Source organism: Nanorana parkeri, unplaced genomic scaffold (genome assembly GCF_000935625.1).
Source record: "Nanorana parkeri isolate BGI_ZX_2015 unplaced genomic scaffold, ASM93562v1 scaffold2415, whole genome shotgun sequence".
In the NCBI taxonomy this organism is placed as follows: domain Eukaryota; kingdom Metazoa; phylum Chordata; class Amphibia; order Anura; family Dicroglossidae; genus Nanorana; species Nanorana parkeri.
In genome coordinates this window covers 30,720-47,320 of record NW_017308683.1, presented here as the reverse complement: position 1 = coordinate 47,320, position 16,601 = coordinate 30,720, and the positions used below count along the sequence as shown (strand labels likewise).

The window sequence follows — 16,601 nt, the reverse complement described above, 5'->3', positions numbered from 1 at the left end:
ATGTTGGGTATCGCCGCGCACGCCGGAGTGAGAGCAATAATTCTAGGGCCAGTATTTTGGGGTATCTCTAAATTGATGACCTGTGGGGGCTTTTAAAGCGTCTTCTATGGACTTTTTGGGGTACTGGGGTTTTTTGCCGTTTTACGGATGCACGCAATTTGTAACCTGGGCATGTTGGGTATCGTTTTACTCGTTGTAACCTCATCTTTTATATTTCATTAAAAAAATGGGTATTTTGTTGTGTTTTGGGGCATTTAATTACATTTTTCACTAAATATTGGGGTTTAATAAGGAGTTGCACTAATATTGCGCAACATAAAAATTTGCAACTACCACCATTTTATTCTATAGGGTCTTGGCATTCAGAAAATATATAATGTTGGGGGGGTTTAAGTAATTTTCAGGCCTAAAATGTGGAATATAACATGGGTACAAAAAATGAAAAAAAGGCCTCAGTCATGAAGGGGTTAAAGGGGGAGTTCAATCCCTTGACATTAAGGGAGAACATTTTGATCTCAGAAGGATCCATTATGTTGGGCTAGGTGATGGTGAATACCAATATGGTGAGCTAATGTTTTTGTCCTTCCATAGATGAAAGGGTGCAAGGGACTAACCTGACATCTGTTGCAACGAGTATTGTAGAGGAAAACTGGATCCTGGAAGCGCTGGTGTGTCAGTAGAAAGTGAAAAAGAAAGAAACTGAGTAGGTTCAATCTAAAAGTGAAATAAACAATGTTAGTAAACACAGTCATATAGACTAACCATGGGGGGTTAATAACCTCCCTTAAAGCATATGCATAAACTATGTTAAAGTAAACTCCAGTAGGTGGAAATATTACCATCTCCTATGATCGTTGGTATACCTTTATCATCTACTAATAACTTTGAAGAATATAATATCTCTCAATTCCCACTTTAGAGTATCTCTGTTATTTAATAGATTATAATTTCAAGAAGGACCAGTTTTCTAGGCGTCCGATCCCGCCTTATGAATTGCAGCCTAACCGTTAGTATATGGATATCAAGTGAGCAACTTATCCCTAACCCCTTTACAGGGACCTCAATTGGTATTTCTTTTAAAGAATTGTCCTGTGTCCTCTCGAGCAGATGTATAGTCCCAGTTAGGTGGATGGCCAGAGTCAATGGCCCTAGCCTCCACCGTAATCTAGGAGGAGGGGTTCAAGGGATATACCATCATGCTGCACAGTTCCATTGTGTACAAAACCTTCTGCCGACTTTTGCAGCCAAGGTGAAGGGGGACACTGGCCTCAACGCGGGCGTCTCGGTGTGATCCGGATGAGTCCATGGAGGGAGACCGCGACAGGTCCGATCCCTCCAGCGTGTGCTGGGATTTTGCCTCCGCTGTCGACCCGCCATGAGGAGTCTGGTGTTCCGGCGGCGCCATCTTGTGCGCCTGGGTCCCCTGTGGGTCGCTCGCATCGAAGAACGGTTTTATCGTCTTTGATGTGTTTTGTTTTTTTTGTTTTTGCGGCGGCTGTGCTTTAGAGAACCGGCGGGGTCCATACTTGCCCATTTCGGCAGGTTAGAGTGGTTGTTAGGCTGCTATATCGAATGGTCCCGGCGGAGCTCTTTGAAAGTACGGCTGGTTCAGTCAGCCATCAAGCCACGCCCCCTGTTTTTTATTTTTAATCCAATTTCATATATACTTCCTCATCATCAAGTTGCCTGTATACCTCGTTTACATAATCTGAGGCATTCATGACAACAAACGATCTACCCTTATCGACAAGTTTTATAACCACCTCCACCTTCTTTGTAAGTTGTTTCAACGCCTTCTGTCTTTGTTTATTAATATATCATAATTAACGATGCACCGAAATTTAAGCCATTGTTTCGGCTGAAAATGGTACTATGGGCAAAATGCAGATAGTACCAAAATGGCAGAAAATGCAGTGATTCCCTAGCTTCTCTTATCCCTGCTGGACGTCAGTCTGTGTGCCCTCTCATCGCCGCTGCTTTCCTCCGCCTGTATTGGCAAAGGCAGTGGGGATTGAAGGGGACACAGAGGATCCAGCTGCCGGCGCCCAGAGAGGAGGAGAGAAGCTTTCAGGAGGCTGAACGGGGCAGTGTGGGGAGGAGGAGAGTTGTCACAGGAGGCTGAGCTCTCCTCCAGCACTGCCCTGCTCAGCCTCCTGTGACAGGCGGAGAAGTCAGAATGGAGAGCGGAGTACAAACACTCAGCGATCGCTACTGCTCAAAAATCGAACCATCAATTCTTAAGGAGCAAAATTCTACCTCGTGAAAGCTATATCATCATACTTAGAAGGCTTATATTGTGTTTTGTGAGTCTTTCCGGGTATCCCTGCATGCCTTTTCTATGGCTAGGATCTTGGACTTTCTTCAAAGGGGAGTGGATCAGCAGCTGGCCCTGGAAGTTATTCGAGAGTTGCCTTTGCTTCTCTTAGAAAGTAGCTTTTTTTTGGTGGCCATCATTTCTGACCAGAGGGTTTCAGAGTTGGTTACCTTGTCTTGTAAGTCTCCATTTTTGGTATTACATAGGGGCAAGGTAGTTCTTCTACCGTGACCTTCCTTTCTGGTGGTGTCTGCCTTTCAACTTAATGAGGATATTGATCTTCCTTCCCTTTGTCCAACTCATCCCAAGGAGATGGCGCTGCTTTGCTTGGATGTAGTGAGATCAGTGTGAGTGTATCTTTCTGCCACTGAGTTACGTCGGGTCCTTGGAAGGGGGAGGTGGCTTATTCTGCCAAAGTTTTGCATTGGATTAGGCAGGTTATTCTTCCGGCCTATGCTCTTAGGGGTCAGTCTCTGCTATTTCCAGTTACAGCCCATTCCACTAGGTCAGTTAGCATGTCCTGGGCTTTTTGTCATCAGGCTTCTGTTGTACAGGTTTGTAAGGCAGCCACCTGGTCTTTGGTGCACACCTTTACTCTTTTTTTATAAGATTGTTGTTAACAGAAGAGAAAATTGGATTTCCTCACCATAAAATCCTTTTCTCTGCGTTCATTGAAGGACACAGCTCCCTCCCCTCTAGAAGATAAGGCTTAGACCACCAGCAGGGGCTGCCCCCAGGGCTGTGCTTCATTCTTTTTTCTGCTTAGTGTCCTACTCCTGCAGGTGGCGGTATAACCCATCCGTTTACATAAGATTCCAGCCATGTTCTTCAATGAACGCAGAGAAAAGGATTTTACGGCAAGTACAAAAATCTTATTATTCAGTGTATAAACAGTGTATAAACATTCTGAAATATTGTTATAAGGTTTACCAGGAAGTACTTTGTGATGGGGTTTACCTGAAAGTAATTTTTAATTGGATTTTTGCATGTTACTATACCAGATTTCCATAAACAAATTTCATAAACAAATTACCTAGGTTCTCCCTCTAGTGTTGGCATGTACGGTATGTGAAAAAGTGCAGTCAGCATTCTTCCGAGATGAAATCAAATACATGATAAGCTATATTAGTAATGTGTTGCTTTCAGTCAGTGTGAGCTGACCCTTAAACTTGCAATTAGAGGACACACAAGAGTAGAGGAACAGTAAGGGCTTGCATTCAGGTGCATTCTGCTTGCATGTTACATCAGTTTGAGTGGTTTCTGAGACAATTCGCAGTGGATTGACAGGAGCATTTGACCTGCAGTTAACCTCCTTCTGACCTGCATTTGAATTTTTTCAAAGCTGCATTAAGCTTTGAAAACTGGTAGAAAAAAAATTCTAAACACAAGGGGCGAAGGGGGTTCTTCTCAGTTTGAGCAGTTAGGGTCTGGAACTCGTTGCCACAAGCAGTGATTTCAGCTAATAGTGTGGAATCGTTCAAGAAGCTTTTGGACGATTTCCTGAGAAACGGTAATATACAGGGGTACAAGTACGCCTAATAACGAGATGACTCAGGGACCTACACACACACACCCAGACACACACACACCCACACACACACACACCCACACACACACACTAGGTTGGACTAGATGGACATGTGTCTTTATTCAACCTCAAATACTATGTAACTATGTAATATGCAAACCAATGGATTTGCAAAAACAGCTTGACAAAGGTTGATATAGCTTAGAGGAAAATCAAATGCTGGTGTAGAAATTGATCAACTACAAGTGAAATGCATCTGTCAATGAACTGTGAATGATCTTTGAAGCATATCAAACTGATCTCAAATACAAGCTGAATTTACCTGAAAACAAACTGCATTTGCCCATTGACACAAGCCCAACAACCGTTGACACAGGCTCTTATTGTGCTACAATAGTTACATAGTATTTGAGGTTGAATAAAGACACAGGTCCATCAAGTTCAACCTTTGTGTGTCTGTGTGTAATTGTGTATGTGTATACTCGAGTCCCTGTGACCTTGTTTTTAAGGGTACCTGTACCACTGTATGTTACGGTCTCTGAGGAAGCTATCTAAATGCTTTGTGAATGATTCAATACTCTCAGCTGATACCAATTCTTGTGGCAGCGAGTTCCAGACTTTAACCGCTCTAACGGAAGAAAAGCCCCTACGCCCCATGTGGTTAAATCTTTTCTCCACCAGTTTTAGGTGGTCGCCTCTAGTCTTTGTTATGGAGTTTACTGTAAACAGTCTATTGCTGATGTTGCCATCACCACTAAACATTTTGTACATCAAAATCATGTCCCCCCTTAATCTCCTCACTTCTAGCATGAACAAGTTTAAATTTAGTAACCTTGTCTCAGCTTAGGTCAGTGGTGGCGAACCTTGGCTCTCCAGCTGTGCCAAAACTACAAATCCCAACATGCATATGCCTCTGGGAGTTATGTCTGTGGCTGTCGGAGTCTTGCAATGCCTCATAGGACTCGTAGTTCCAAAACAGCTGGAGTGCCAAGGTTCGCCACCACTGCCTTAGGTCCTGCAGCCCATTATTAGTTTAGTTGCCCTTCTCTGCACTCTCTCCAGCTTAAGGACATCTTTTCTGTGGATTGGTGCCCAAAACTGGACCACATACTCCAGATAAGGCCGAACCAGTGATCTATAAATTGGCAAAATTAGTGCTTTCTCTGTACAGTACATTCCCTTTTTAATACAAGACAGTACTCTGTTTGCTTTGTTTTCTGCAGCCTGGCATTGCAAGCTATTGTTCAATCTGTGGTCTATGACCCCCAGATCTTTTTCCATTTCTGACTTCCCTAGTGGAGTACCCATTAGTGTGTAGGGCTGCAGCTAACTATTATTTTCATAATCGATTAGTTACCTGATTATTTTTTCAACTAATTGATTGGTTGTATGAATAAAATTCTCCCTCTCGCGCTCCCCCAACCAACTAATCGATGATGAGAATAGTTGCCAACATTAAACCTCATCTGCCATATAGTTGCCCACTCCCCTATTTTATCCAGGTCCTCCTGCAATGTTATTTTGTCAAGGTCCGTGTTTATTACCCTCCCAATTTTGCTATCAGCAAACACAGAAGCATGGTTATTAACACCTCCCCCAATATCATTAATAAGCAGGTTAAACAGTATGGGGCCTAGCACAGAACTTTGGGGCACGCCACTTTCGACCTTAGACCAATCTGAGAAAGAGCCATTTATCAATACTCTCTGGACACATTCCTGTAGCCAGTTCTCTATCCATGTACACACCATTCCATCTATGTCCATAGATCTCAGCTTGTGTATTAAGCGTTTATGTGGTACCGTGTCAAAAGCTTTGGCAAAATCCAGATATACCACATCCACCGACCTCCCTCCATCCAGATCTCTACTCACCTCTTCATAGAATGTTAGTAATTTGGTTTAACAAGAACGGTCCTTCCTAAATCCGTGCTGATTTATCATCTATTATACCATTGCCATGAACAAAATCCACGAAATAGTCCTTTATCATCCCCTCTAACAGTGTGCATACTATTCATGATAGACTGACTGGTCTGTAGTTCCCAAGTTGGCTTTCTAAAATTTACTGGGTTATTCACAAAAGGGTGAAGAGTTTGGAGAAGGCAGGAGAAGTGAACAATCTAGGACAACATAGCTGAACTGGAAAGTGGGCTGAATTTTTCCAAATCAGCTATATTGTCCTAGATTGTTCACTTATCCTACCTTCTCCAAACCCTTCACCCTTTTGTGAATAACCCTGTTAGTGTTCTTGTCAAACCAACCCACTTTTTTCTGTACCCAACATCAAAGGTAATCATCCTGTGATCACTATTACCCAATGTATCCCTAATCGCTCAGGTCCGCATTATTGGAAATTAATGAGTCTAGTATGGCATCTTTCCTGGTTGGGATCGCTGTAAAGCTTTCTCGCACAGGGCGCCTAAAGGCCTAAGGCCGGCCCTGGGGACATCAACCATCTGATCCATGAAATTTTTCCGCAACAGGTTCAGAAAACGGCTAGCTTTTATAGAATGAGAGGTTCCATTTGCCAATCAATATCCGAATACTTGAAGTCACCCATTATAACAACATTTCCCTGCTTCCCAGCTATTTCTATTTGGGAGTGTAGGTGAGCCTCCTCCTCTTCCCCTATGTTCGGGGGTTTATAACGCACACCCACAATTCTTTTACGACTAGCATCAGACTTATCTAGTTTTGGTTGTAGCAAGGCTTGTGTGTCAGCTGTAGCCCTCCGGTACTTACTAGTGGCCAGCCCTGCCCCTCGATTGCGCTTCTATGTTTGGCTCCGCCCCCTGTTGTGAGGGGTGTGGCCTGCCGGTGGTCACGTGATTGGGCTGCTCAGTCTAAAATGCCCGGGCCTATTTTTAGTCCCAGTCCGGCCCTGAGTTCTAGCCACAAGGACTCTGCACCGTCGCATCTCTCGGTCATGAGGTCATCTCGTATGTGCAGTTAGGTTGTTTTTTACGTACATGCACACCCCTCCACCCCTTCTACCAACCCTCTCCCTTCTGAACAGGTTGTGCCCCTGTACATTGGTTGCCCAGTCATGTGTGCTGTCTAGCCACGTTTCTGTTATTCCCACTATATCAAAGTCCTCTTTGAGTAGAATAACTTCAAGCTCCTCTAATTTGTTTGCTAGACTTCTAGCATTGGTGTACGTAGATTTTAGTTTGGTGCTAGTTTGGGTTTTATTATTACTCATTTCTGATACAATGCTTAGTAAGTGTTTGCAGTAATCCAATATGGCTACCCTCTTTTACACTTGCAGTTAAAAATGATGCATCAAAACAAGGTTTATAAACCATTAACAGACATTGTTAAATAGTTTTACATAAAGCTGATTGTATTCATATATACTGCATGCTATAAAGAAAAACATTTTAAAAAGGCTATAGATTACCTTTTTAAGTATATCCAATTTATTTATCCTGGATAGAGCCTGCTGTCCTTCTTTTTTTTTTTGCTTTATCTTAAAGTGACATAAATTTTTCCCTCCCCCCCCCCAATGTTAATTAAAGCACTTATCTTAAATGATGTTTCTTAATCCGATCTTCTTTCCTGTCGTTTTCATCTGTCCCTCCAGCGCTGCTGTGGGTCTCCGATCCAGCACTGACTCCTCTGTCCTTGCTGGCACTTCCTGTCCCACGGTGTCTGCATGCGGATGCACGCTGCTCCATAGACTTACCTTGTGTCTCTCCTCGTCTCTCGGCCGAAAATCTGAACTGTGCATGCGCCCACCCTCAGTTTTTCGGACGGGAGCATGCGGGGAAGACACAGGTAAGTTTAAACTGCTTTTAAAGCGTTTAAAAAAAAATGTTTTTGCATATATCTACTGCTTATTAGCAGTAGATATATGCAAAAAAATGGAGGGTTAAATTACCCTTTAAGGAGATTTTCCTTCACTTCCTATCCTGCAGACTCAACAGAAAGTGAGAGGGATAGCTTTCCAAAACACGAGATAGTTGTCAATTGTTCCCACCTGAAGATTTCCCTCTTTTTTTTTTTTTTCCTGTTCTGGCAACAACTCAAACATTTGGATTTACCCTTCCTTTTACTCCCAGCGACATTGGTGATCAGGGCAATTAGAGAGAGAGTGAATCTCCTTAATGGGGACACAAACGGCAATAAAAACTTTGACATTGTGTGTGTGCGTTGAGTGCTGCCGCCATTTCACTGTGCCATATTGTGGTAGCGAGGCAGCAGAACTCTCTCACACGCACAAAGTGCATTAAAGGGCAAGTTCACTTTCCCAGGTAATATGGGAAAATGGAATTACCCGATTAAAAATCTGGTCCCCGTCTCTCCCTAAACCCTGCATCCCCCGGCTATACTTAACTTTCGGCAAACAGTCCTTACCCTCCGCCGGTACAGGTGTACTGTCCTTACCACATACTGTCCAGCGCAGTCCTGCCCTATGCATTTTGAATTTCGCTCGCAAATTGCAAACACTCATTGGTCAGTGTGGTCTGGGGACCACACTGACCAATGAGAAGCGCTATTTAGCACAGACCCAATACAGTTTTGATTATGGATGCACAGATACAGAGTATTTGGCCAAGTACTTGTACTCGCTCAAATGCTCGATTATCTTCTCCAATACCGGGATTTCTGGTCAGAGGAAGACTTCCTCTGACCGGCAGTGCCGTAGGGGAACATGGTGCCAGCTTCCCGTGCAATCAGGAAGCGGGGCAGCGACTAATGACCCGCCTCTCAGTTTCCTGATTGGCCAGGAAGCTGGCTCGATGCTGATTGGCCGTGCTGATGGTGCCAGCTTCCCGTGCAATCAGGAAGCGGGGCAGCGACTAATGACCCGCCTCTCAGTTTCCTGATTGGCCAGGAAGCTGGCTCGATGCTGATTGGCCGTGCTGATGGTGCCAGCTTCCAAGCCATTCACAATCAAGCCGGCCAACAACATGGAGTCGGCTTCCCTGGCAGTCAGGAAGCCGGGTAGCATCTCATTACCCGCTGCACGGCTTCCTGATTGCCCGGGAAGCCTGCTCCGTGCAAACGGAAGCACCGATACTCGTTGAGTACCGAAAGCAAAATATCGGTGCTCGTACTCTATACCCAAAAACCGGTATTGGTGCATCCCTAGTTTTAATTAAAACTATTTTTTTTTTTGTATCAGGACAAGTAGATTGTTATGAAGGACAAGTAGATTTGGCCCCCGCTTTAGCCCTTGGACAAGTAGTTTTTTCAAAAATTTCCACACCCCTGAGTATCCCTGCAAATTTTTGTCTCTTCTCCATTTGCAGGTTTGCAGTGCAGGATCCCGACTTCTCATACAGGAACCAATCGCTGAAGATCTGATCCGAAGACTCAAGCAGAGGGTGACCCACCTGAGAGTTGGTGACAGTCTGGATAAGACCATTGACATGGGAGCCTTAGTGGATGAGAGTCAGATGAAGACAATCTCTGAATTTGTGGCGGAAGCTCGATCAGAGGGGGCAGAGGTCAGATTAATTGGAAAGGACAGTGTTTTGTCATATTGTTTTTCTTTTTAAACAGTTACAGACCGGATTACATGAGCCATGAGTGTATCTACTGGATAAATCAAAATTTGCCTTTTTTATGGATCATGTGAGCCCTGATTTGAATGATCTATTCAGGTGTATGTGTTTTGATTTGTTTGTAACTAATTATTATAAATCATAAATTATTGAAACTTGTCACATCAAGTCACTAATATATGCAAATATTTTGGAAATATATTTATTTTTTTATTTTCTTTCTCTAGTTTTCAGAAGTTTTTGAAAATATTTTCTCGTGAAAGTTGTCTTTCCCTTTTATTGATCACCCTGTTTATATAGCAGAGTATGCTATGCAGCACATAGTTAGCTCTGTGACATACCCAAATGCTCTGTAGGACCATCTTGATCCATTATCAGCATGCAAACACAGGGAGAAGATGCACATTCTATAGACACTCCAGACATGCTACAATAATAATCTATCTGTGGATACCTTTCCTTTCATGATCTGTCACTTCCTTGACATTTTTTAAGCCTTTCCGCAGTGACTAAACAAACAGTCACTTTTTCAGTATCAGTTTTGCATAGTTATAGGCACCCACTCACCTCATGGCATGGGTCAGACCTGCCAAGATGCTCATGCACCAGACAGTGGGATTTACATGGGAAGGTAAGGGACGCATAACTGTTCTCCTCAAGCGAAGAGCATCTGATTAAACCATGTCTGTGTTATGACAGTTAAAGAACAGCAGCGTGTAGGCAGTTGTTGCCAGTGACAGGGCAGCCTAGCTAGCTGCAGGATAAAGTGGGTTATCAAGTGTATATAACTACTTTCAGCCGTTTTTGATATGTTTATGTGTAAATATGTTCAGAACTGTTTAGTCTCTATTATTGTCTCCAGCACCATTTTGGAAAAGCCGGGTGTCCTGATAGGACAGGAATTCTCGAGAGATTTGGTCAGCCATTTTGGGGTGGTTATCTTATATAGGAAGCCCAACCACGTTTTTGGGCAGAACACGTGTGAAAGTAGACAGGGACAGGTACCCCGCTTGTGAGGGAGAGTTAGGAGAGTTCAGGGAATGGTTCCGGCCTGTGAGGGATAGCTCAGGGTTCCTACGGAGGAGGTAATTAGTCCCCCAATTTGGTGGATATATCTATACCTTCAGAACAAGGCAATATATTATTTTATAGCATATACCCCCCTTTTTTTACGGAATTTCCCAGTGCTTATAGCCAAACCTGTGTCCGCGCTGTGAGTGCGGGAAGAGTGTGCCAGACTCGTATCTCTCTGTTTGGAAAGAATACCGCTGCTCCCGGGTAACGTGTTCTCACGTTAGTGGGAAGTGCTGATAGTGCTAACGAATACTACTACCGTTCATATCAGAAGTGACTGTACTGTGTACCTGTGTCTCCATGCCTGGAGTGAAACTGCTGACCTTACTATTGTAAATATTCTTCCTACTACCGGCTCTCCGGTAATAAACATTATCTTGTTCAAAAGACCATTACGTGTGATTCCCTCTGTGAAGCCGCTACACCCTAAACCCGCTTACAAGCGCACTGATGTTGTCATTACTTTTTTGACCCACATTTAGACTGCACATCAAACAAAGTTCAAGGAAATCCCTTTGTGTTTTAAAGGGGCAGTACACATGGCAGTTCAGCATCTGCTTTTGCATTGTGCTATATTTCTTTAGACTTGGCATGTGCAATGAGGTGTGCTTCAATTGCAGGCACATAATGTAAAAGACAACCTGTTCTTGCCAAATGGTGTGTTTCCTTTGGGAAGCAGCTGCATGTGTTTGCATGGAAAATGCAGCGTTTGGCAAGAATGGCCATCAGTATGAACAGTTAGATTGACAGCACTGTGCAATGTTATTTTTCCACTTCATATGTGTTTTTTCTCTATGTCCAACAGGTTTTCCAGGCTCCTGGACCTCTTCCTAAAAAAGGATTATTCTACCCACCAACCTTAATCACTGGTGTGGACACCACATCGCGCTGTGTCAGAGAGGAGGTATCCATCTACTATTTTTCCTTGACTGGATAGTCTCTTCATTATGTAGGGAGGAAATTGTTTTATGTGACTGTAATATTGGCTTACTTAATATTGGCTTACTACATTTACTTCATGCGAGAAATCTTGCAGATGTTTCTAGATAACTTTAAAGTGACATTAAACCCTCAGATTTTTTAACAATACTGTAATGTGTGCCTTACTGTAATCCATGGTTGTTTCCCTTCTCTTTGCTGCTCTTCCTTTTAAATCTGTATCTGTTCTCATGCTGGGCAGAACTTCTGTTTTGCAGCAGACTGCCTTGTCTCAGGAATGGATACACGGTGTCTGTGTGCTCGTTCACAACCTGAGCCAGCACTACAGGAAGAGGCACTCAGCTGCAAAGGGAAGTTCTCCCCCAGCATGAGAAGACATGAGGATTTAAAAGGAAGAGCAGCAAAGAGAAGGGAAACAACCATGGATTACAGTAATGCACACATTACAGTATTGGTTTAGGTTAAAACATCTGAGGGTTTAATGTCACTTTAAGATTCTTAGACCACTGTATCTCAAACTGTGGTCCGTAGACCACCAATTGTCCTTTAGGCATACCCAATATGACCCAATATGAAACATTAGTTCAGCAAGGTTGAGAAAAGCCTTAGAAACCCTGTATTGTGCACAACTGTACATGCACATAATGATATGAAAGAGACCTGAGGTGCAGGATTTTCCATCTCCCTGCATCATTGCTAGTTGCCTGGCTGCCATTTGTTTTGTGAACATAGCCCCGGGGTATAAAATAGCTGAATGGCTAACACAGAAAAAGTGAGGCACGAGAAATACTAGGTGAAACTATGACTAGTTGATGGTCACAATCCTTTTCGCTAATCATTTCAGTAGGTTAAAAGTCTATATTAACCCCCAATTTATTTTTGTAAGTTTTGGATAGCATTAGGAAAGGTTAGAAGCCCTGTCAGATTTTACTGCTTTCTGGGGCTTAATTGGAGAGATTTCCCCTCACTTTCTATTCTGGTGACAACATTGTACCAGGCAAATTATAGTGTACATGCTCTTCCAATGTTCTGCTAGCAATGTACAGTTACCCATTGACCACCAATGTTACCTTAGTCAGTAATACGATAGCACTACATAGGAAAGTAGCAATCGGGTATTCAGGATTAGCATATTTGACTAGTTCAGTACAGCAATCCTAGATGATAAACTGAGTAATTCAGCAGGTAGGCTATGCTCCCTGTATACATCTTTAGGGCTTCATTTTATTTCTGTCGAAATGACACCTTTACATTTTTAACGCTGCATGGCTAACTGTTTGTTTTTTACCAGTAGAAGACTCTCTAGTAAATCACGTAGGTTTATAACCAGGGCACAAGTTCCCCTTATTGTGTGTGGCCAATGAGTGAGTCTGTTGCTTTTTTACGCTCTTATGACATTTATCTGTTTTTGTTTTGATGAAATTAACTGAATAGATTTTTGGACCTGTCCTGGTTGCAATGACATTCCGAACTGCTAAAGAAGCCATTGCGCTTGGGAATAACACACCCTATGGATTGGCCGCTAGTGTCTGGACAGAAAATATGCCTTTAGCTTTGGAGGTTGCATTGAGGTAAACACATGAATATCCTAAAGCCTTTAACTAATTGAATATAGCATTTACAATGGAGCGAGAGGTGCCAGAGATCATAGTGTGGATTGGGTTGGGGAAGGACTCCCAGAGGACATAGTTTGAACCAAGGAAAGGGGGTGCCAAAGAAAGTAGTGTAGACAAATTGCAACAGAAGCTAGTGCAGACACAGCGGATGCGGTGCAACACAAGGAGAGTGTCATGCAAAGTGGTCACTGTCAGGGGACATGAACACTGATAAAAAAGGATGTCTCTACCAGGGTTTGTTGACTATTAAACAATTTTATGTAAAGGAGATCTGTTGGCATTGCAGGGCAAAATTGTGGAAAGGGTTGGACATTTGCTACATTTACATCTGGCTACATTAATTCCTGGTTGATGAATCCTATAGTAGTGCAAAGGAAACTTACCATTTCTTTTTATAGCACACAGAATTAGGAATTAAATAGAAAGAAGGGCAATACAACCACCCTGCTTGTAAATGTATCTCCCACATACGGTCTGGAATAAATTGTAATAGAAACACCTTTTTTAAAGTTTGCCTTGGCAGTCACATGACCACATAGCTCGGCTGTGATCTTCTGTGTGGCTGGTGGGAGCGAATTTTCTTACACTCTGACCATGCCTAGAGCAGTGGATGCTGGTGGGTGACAAAACTGCTTTAGGAAGTCAGTGCCATTGTTGGTGTTGTGTAGGAGGACAAAGCCACTGGAGCTGTTTGGCTGCGTGACCACCTGAACAAATTTTTTTTTTTTTTTATAAAGGTGTTTCTATTACAATTTTTTTTCACACTGTATGCAGAGTGAAGGCTACATTTACATGTTGGGTGGTTCTACTGCCTTTTCCTCTACTTTAAACTTTGCATATCAAGCAAGCAGCTAGAGAAAGTTCTGAATCATTATATTTTGTTAGTAGCTGGTCAGGGCTGATCTGGGCTCTCCATAATTATTATAACAGGTATTTATATAGTGCAGACAATTTTTATGCAGTGCTTTACATACTGTACATTCACATCAGTCTATGCCCGCAAGGAGCTTAAATCTATGGCCCCTATCTCACATGCATGCAGGAGCCAATTAACCTTTCAGCATGTCTTTGGAATGTGGGAGAAAACCAGAGAACATGCAAACTCCTTGCAGATAGTGTCCTGAAAGGGATTCAAACTGGTGCCCATTGGTGCAAGGCAGAAGTGCTAACAACTAAGCCACTGTGCTGCTGTACTGACAACACACCGGAAACAGGCACAATATGAGCTTTAAATATATTCTGTATAAGATTTTCTCTTTTGACATTCTTTCATAAGTTTCTGTCATGCTGAATTATGTTACAAATGTTCTAATTACTAACATGTAATGTTTGGTTATTGAAATTTCCAATTATATTTATAATTAAAAGTATTATTTTAGAAAAAAAAGAATAAGAAGAAATTCCATAGCCTCTCCAGCAAAGAGCTAAAACTCTCCTCGGATATGAGGAAAGTTTAGATCCCTTGATTCATCTACATCCACGGTAGTGACATTAGCTGTGTAAGCTCTGAATCTGGCTCTGAATAAAGCTGGCTGGGGGCTTTGAGCTGTGTGCAATAGGTTTAACCCTTTCTGACTACAAGTGACATCTGGGTATAGTCATTTATAAATGGACTAATATACAAAATACTATAATTACATGTATTATTAATTTACAGTTATCAGAATACAAAACTTACTGCAATGGAAGATCTTTAGATTCCAGAGCACTCTAAAGCCTAGACACTCCGTCATTACAATATCATCTTTTATCATGCGGTTTGAGATGTTGAACACCCCCTCTAGCCCTCCATTGTGCACTGAGTGTAACTAGGGGCTGCTTGACTTTGCTTAGGTGTACTTTCTCTTTCCTGGAAAACCCTTTTAAACATTGTAAATTCAAAACATATTGAGGTAGTGCAAACACATTTGGCAACTGTAATCCAAAAAGACTGGTCCACTGGTGTGTGTATTACTGACTGCTTCCTCTTCTGTCTTTAGCATAAAAGCTGGCACAGTGTGGATAAATGGACACAACATGTTTGATGCAGCTGCTGGGTTTGGTGGATATAAAGAAAGTGGATTTGGACGGGATGGAGGAAAAGAGGTGAGAAGAAGTTTATGTAACAATAGAGAATCTTTATTTGCCACTCTATCTAAAAGGAAAGACCCACTTTTGTTAAAATGACACAGCAAATATAATTACTTCACAAGCCATTTTCTTTAAATAATACCTTTTGTGTTTCATTCAGCTGACAGATTTATTTAAAGCTGCTCACTTGTAATTATACCAACCCTGTTTGTATACAGTTCACCGCCAGTAATTTCTTTCTCACCGCCAGTAATTTCTTTCTCATGAAGTTGATTGCATACGTATTTCATAATTTTTACCCAACTTTCCCTAACCTCGCTGCAGCCCCAATAAACAGTGGAGCATGAGAGGGAAGTTGCATGACAAGAGCAGGATCATTGCTAGGATGTGAAAGGCCTAGGAGAGTGATGGTGTGCTTGGCCACTTTGCTCTGTCAGCGGCAGGGGCTTTAATGGGCATACTTAAATCTGAACCTACTCGCCTACAATAGTCTTACAGACACACAGTACCTCAGCATCATCATAAAAACAAAAAAAAAACTATTCTTTTAACACATGCATTTCTGCACACAGAATACAGAAATAAAGGCTAACATTTTTTCTAAAACTACGTTATACAAGAACACTTGCTAAAAAAAAAAGTCAGGGCTTCTTAGGAAGCAGTAGCTGTTTGAGATGATAAACAATTTTAACAGCAGTATGTAATGTACAATATAACATATAGAGTACAGGGGCCAAGAGAATATAATGCGCATAGAGCAGGGGTTAGGAGAATGTAACAGACAGAACAGGGGTCAGAAGTAGGTAATATACACAGTGCAGGGGTCAGAAATATATAACAGTGCAGTGGCCAGGAGTAGGTAATTAATGAAGTTCAGGGGTCAGGAGTATGTAACATGGAATGCAGGGGTAAGAAGTATTTAACGTATGCAGTGCAAGTGGTCAGGAATAGGTAAGCTACAGACTGCAGGGGTTAGAATTACACAAAGTGTCAGGAGTATGTAAGGTACAGTGTGCAGGGGTAAGTGACGTATAAAGTACTAGGGTTAGAGGTATGTCACTAACGGAGAGCTAGGAGCAGGAATATGTAATGTTTAAAGTTCCGGGGTCAGGGGTATGTAACCGAGAGCTGGGGCCAGGGATATGTGATCTGCAGAGAGCTGGGGTCAGAGGTATGCTATCTGTAGAGTGCTGGAATCAGGGGTTTGTGATGCACACAGTTCAGAGCTTAGAGATATGTAACGCACAGAGCAGAGGGCTCCAAATCAATGTAACGCACAGAGTGCAGTGGCCAGGGCTATGTAATGTATAGCTTGCTGGGGTTAGGGGGTATGTAACATACAGAGTGCAGGGGTATTTGACGTCTGGCCCTGGGTATAGAGTGTTGTGTTTAAGACTCTTCTCTGAGCACCCATGCAGCTATGCAAATATTCTACCGCCCAAGCAAAATTGTCTTCTCTCCCTCTCCACAAGCCTAAATGTCATCCCCCAAAGGAAAAATTCCTTTACGCCAAGCAAAAATCCCCCCTCCCCCCCCCTTTTCCTCCCC

General features: G+C 42.6%; 1 protein-coding gene across 1 annotated transcript in view; it reads left to right on the top strand.

Annotated features, from left to right (window-relative positions):
• ALDH16A1 (aldehyde dehydrogenase 16 family member A1) overlaps positions 1 to 16,601 on the top strand; it is a gene marked incomplete at its 3' end in the record, with an annotated part of 91,045 nt that overhangs the window by 43,928 nt on the left and 30,516 nt on the right. The window contains exons 8-11 of the mRNA XM_018573529.1: positions 9,100 to 9,297; positions 11,234 to 11,332; positions 12,802 to 12,938; positions 14,963 to 15,068. Of these exons, the coding sequence (XP_018429031.1) occupies positions 9,100 to 9,297; positions 11,234 to 11,332; positions 12,802 to 12,938; positions 14,963 to 15,068 (540 nt within the window). The remainder of the gene's footprint in view (positions 1 to 9,099; positions 9,298 to 11,233; positions 11,333 to 12,801; positions 12,939 to 14,962; positions 15,069 to 16,601) is intronic.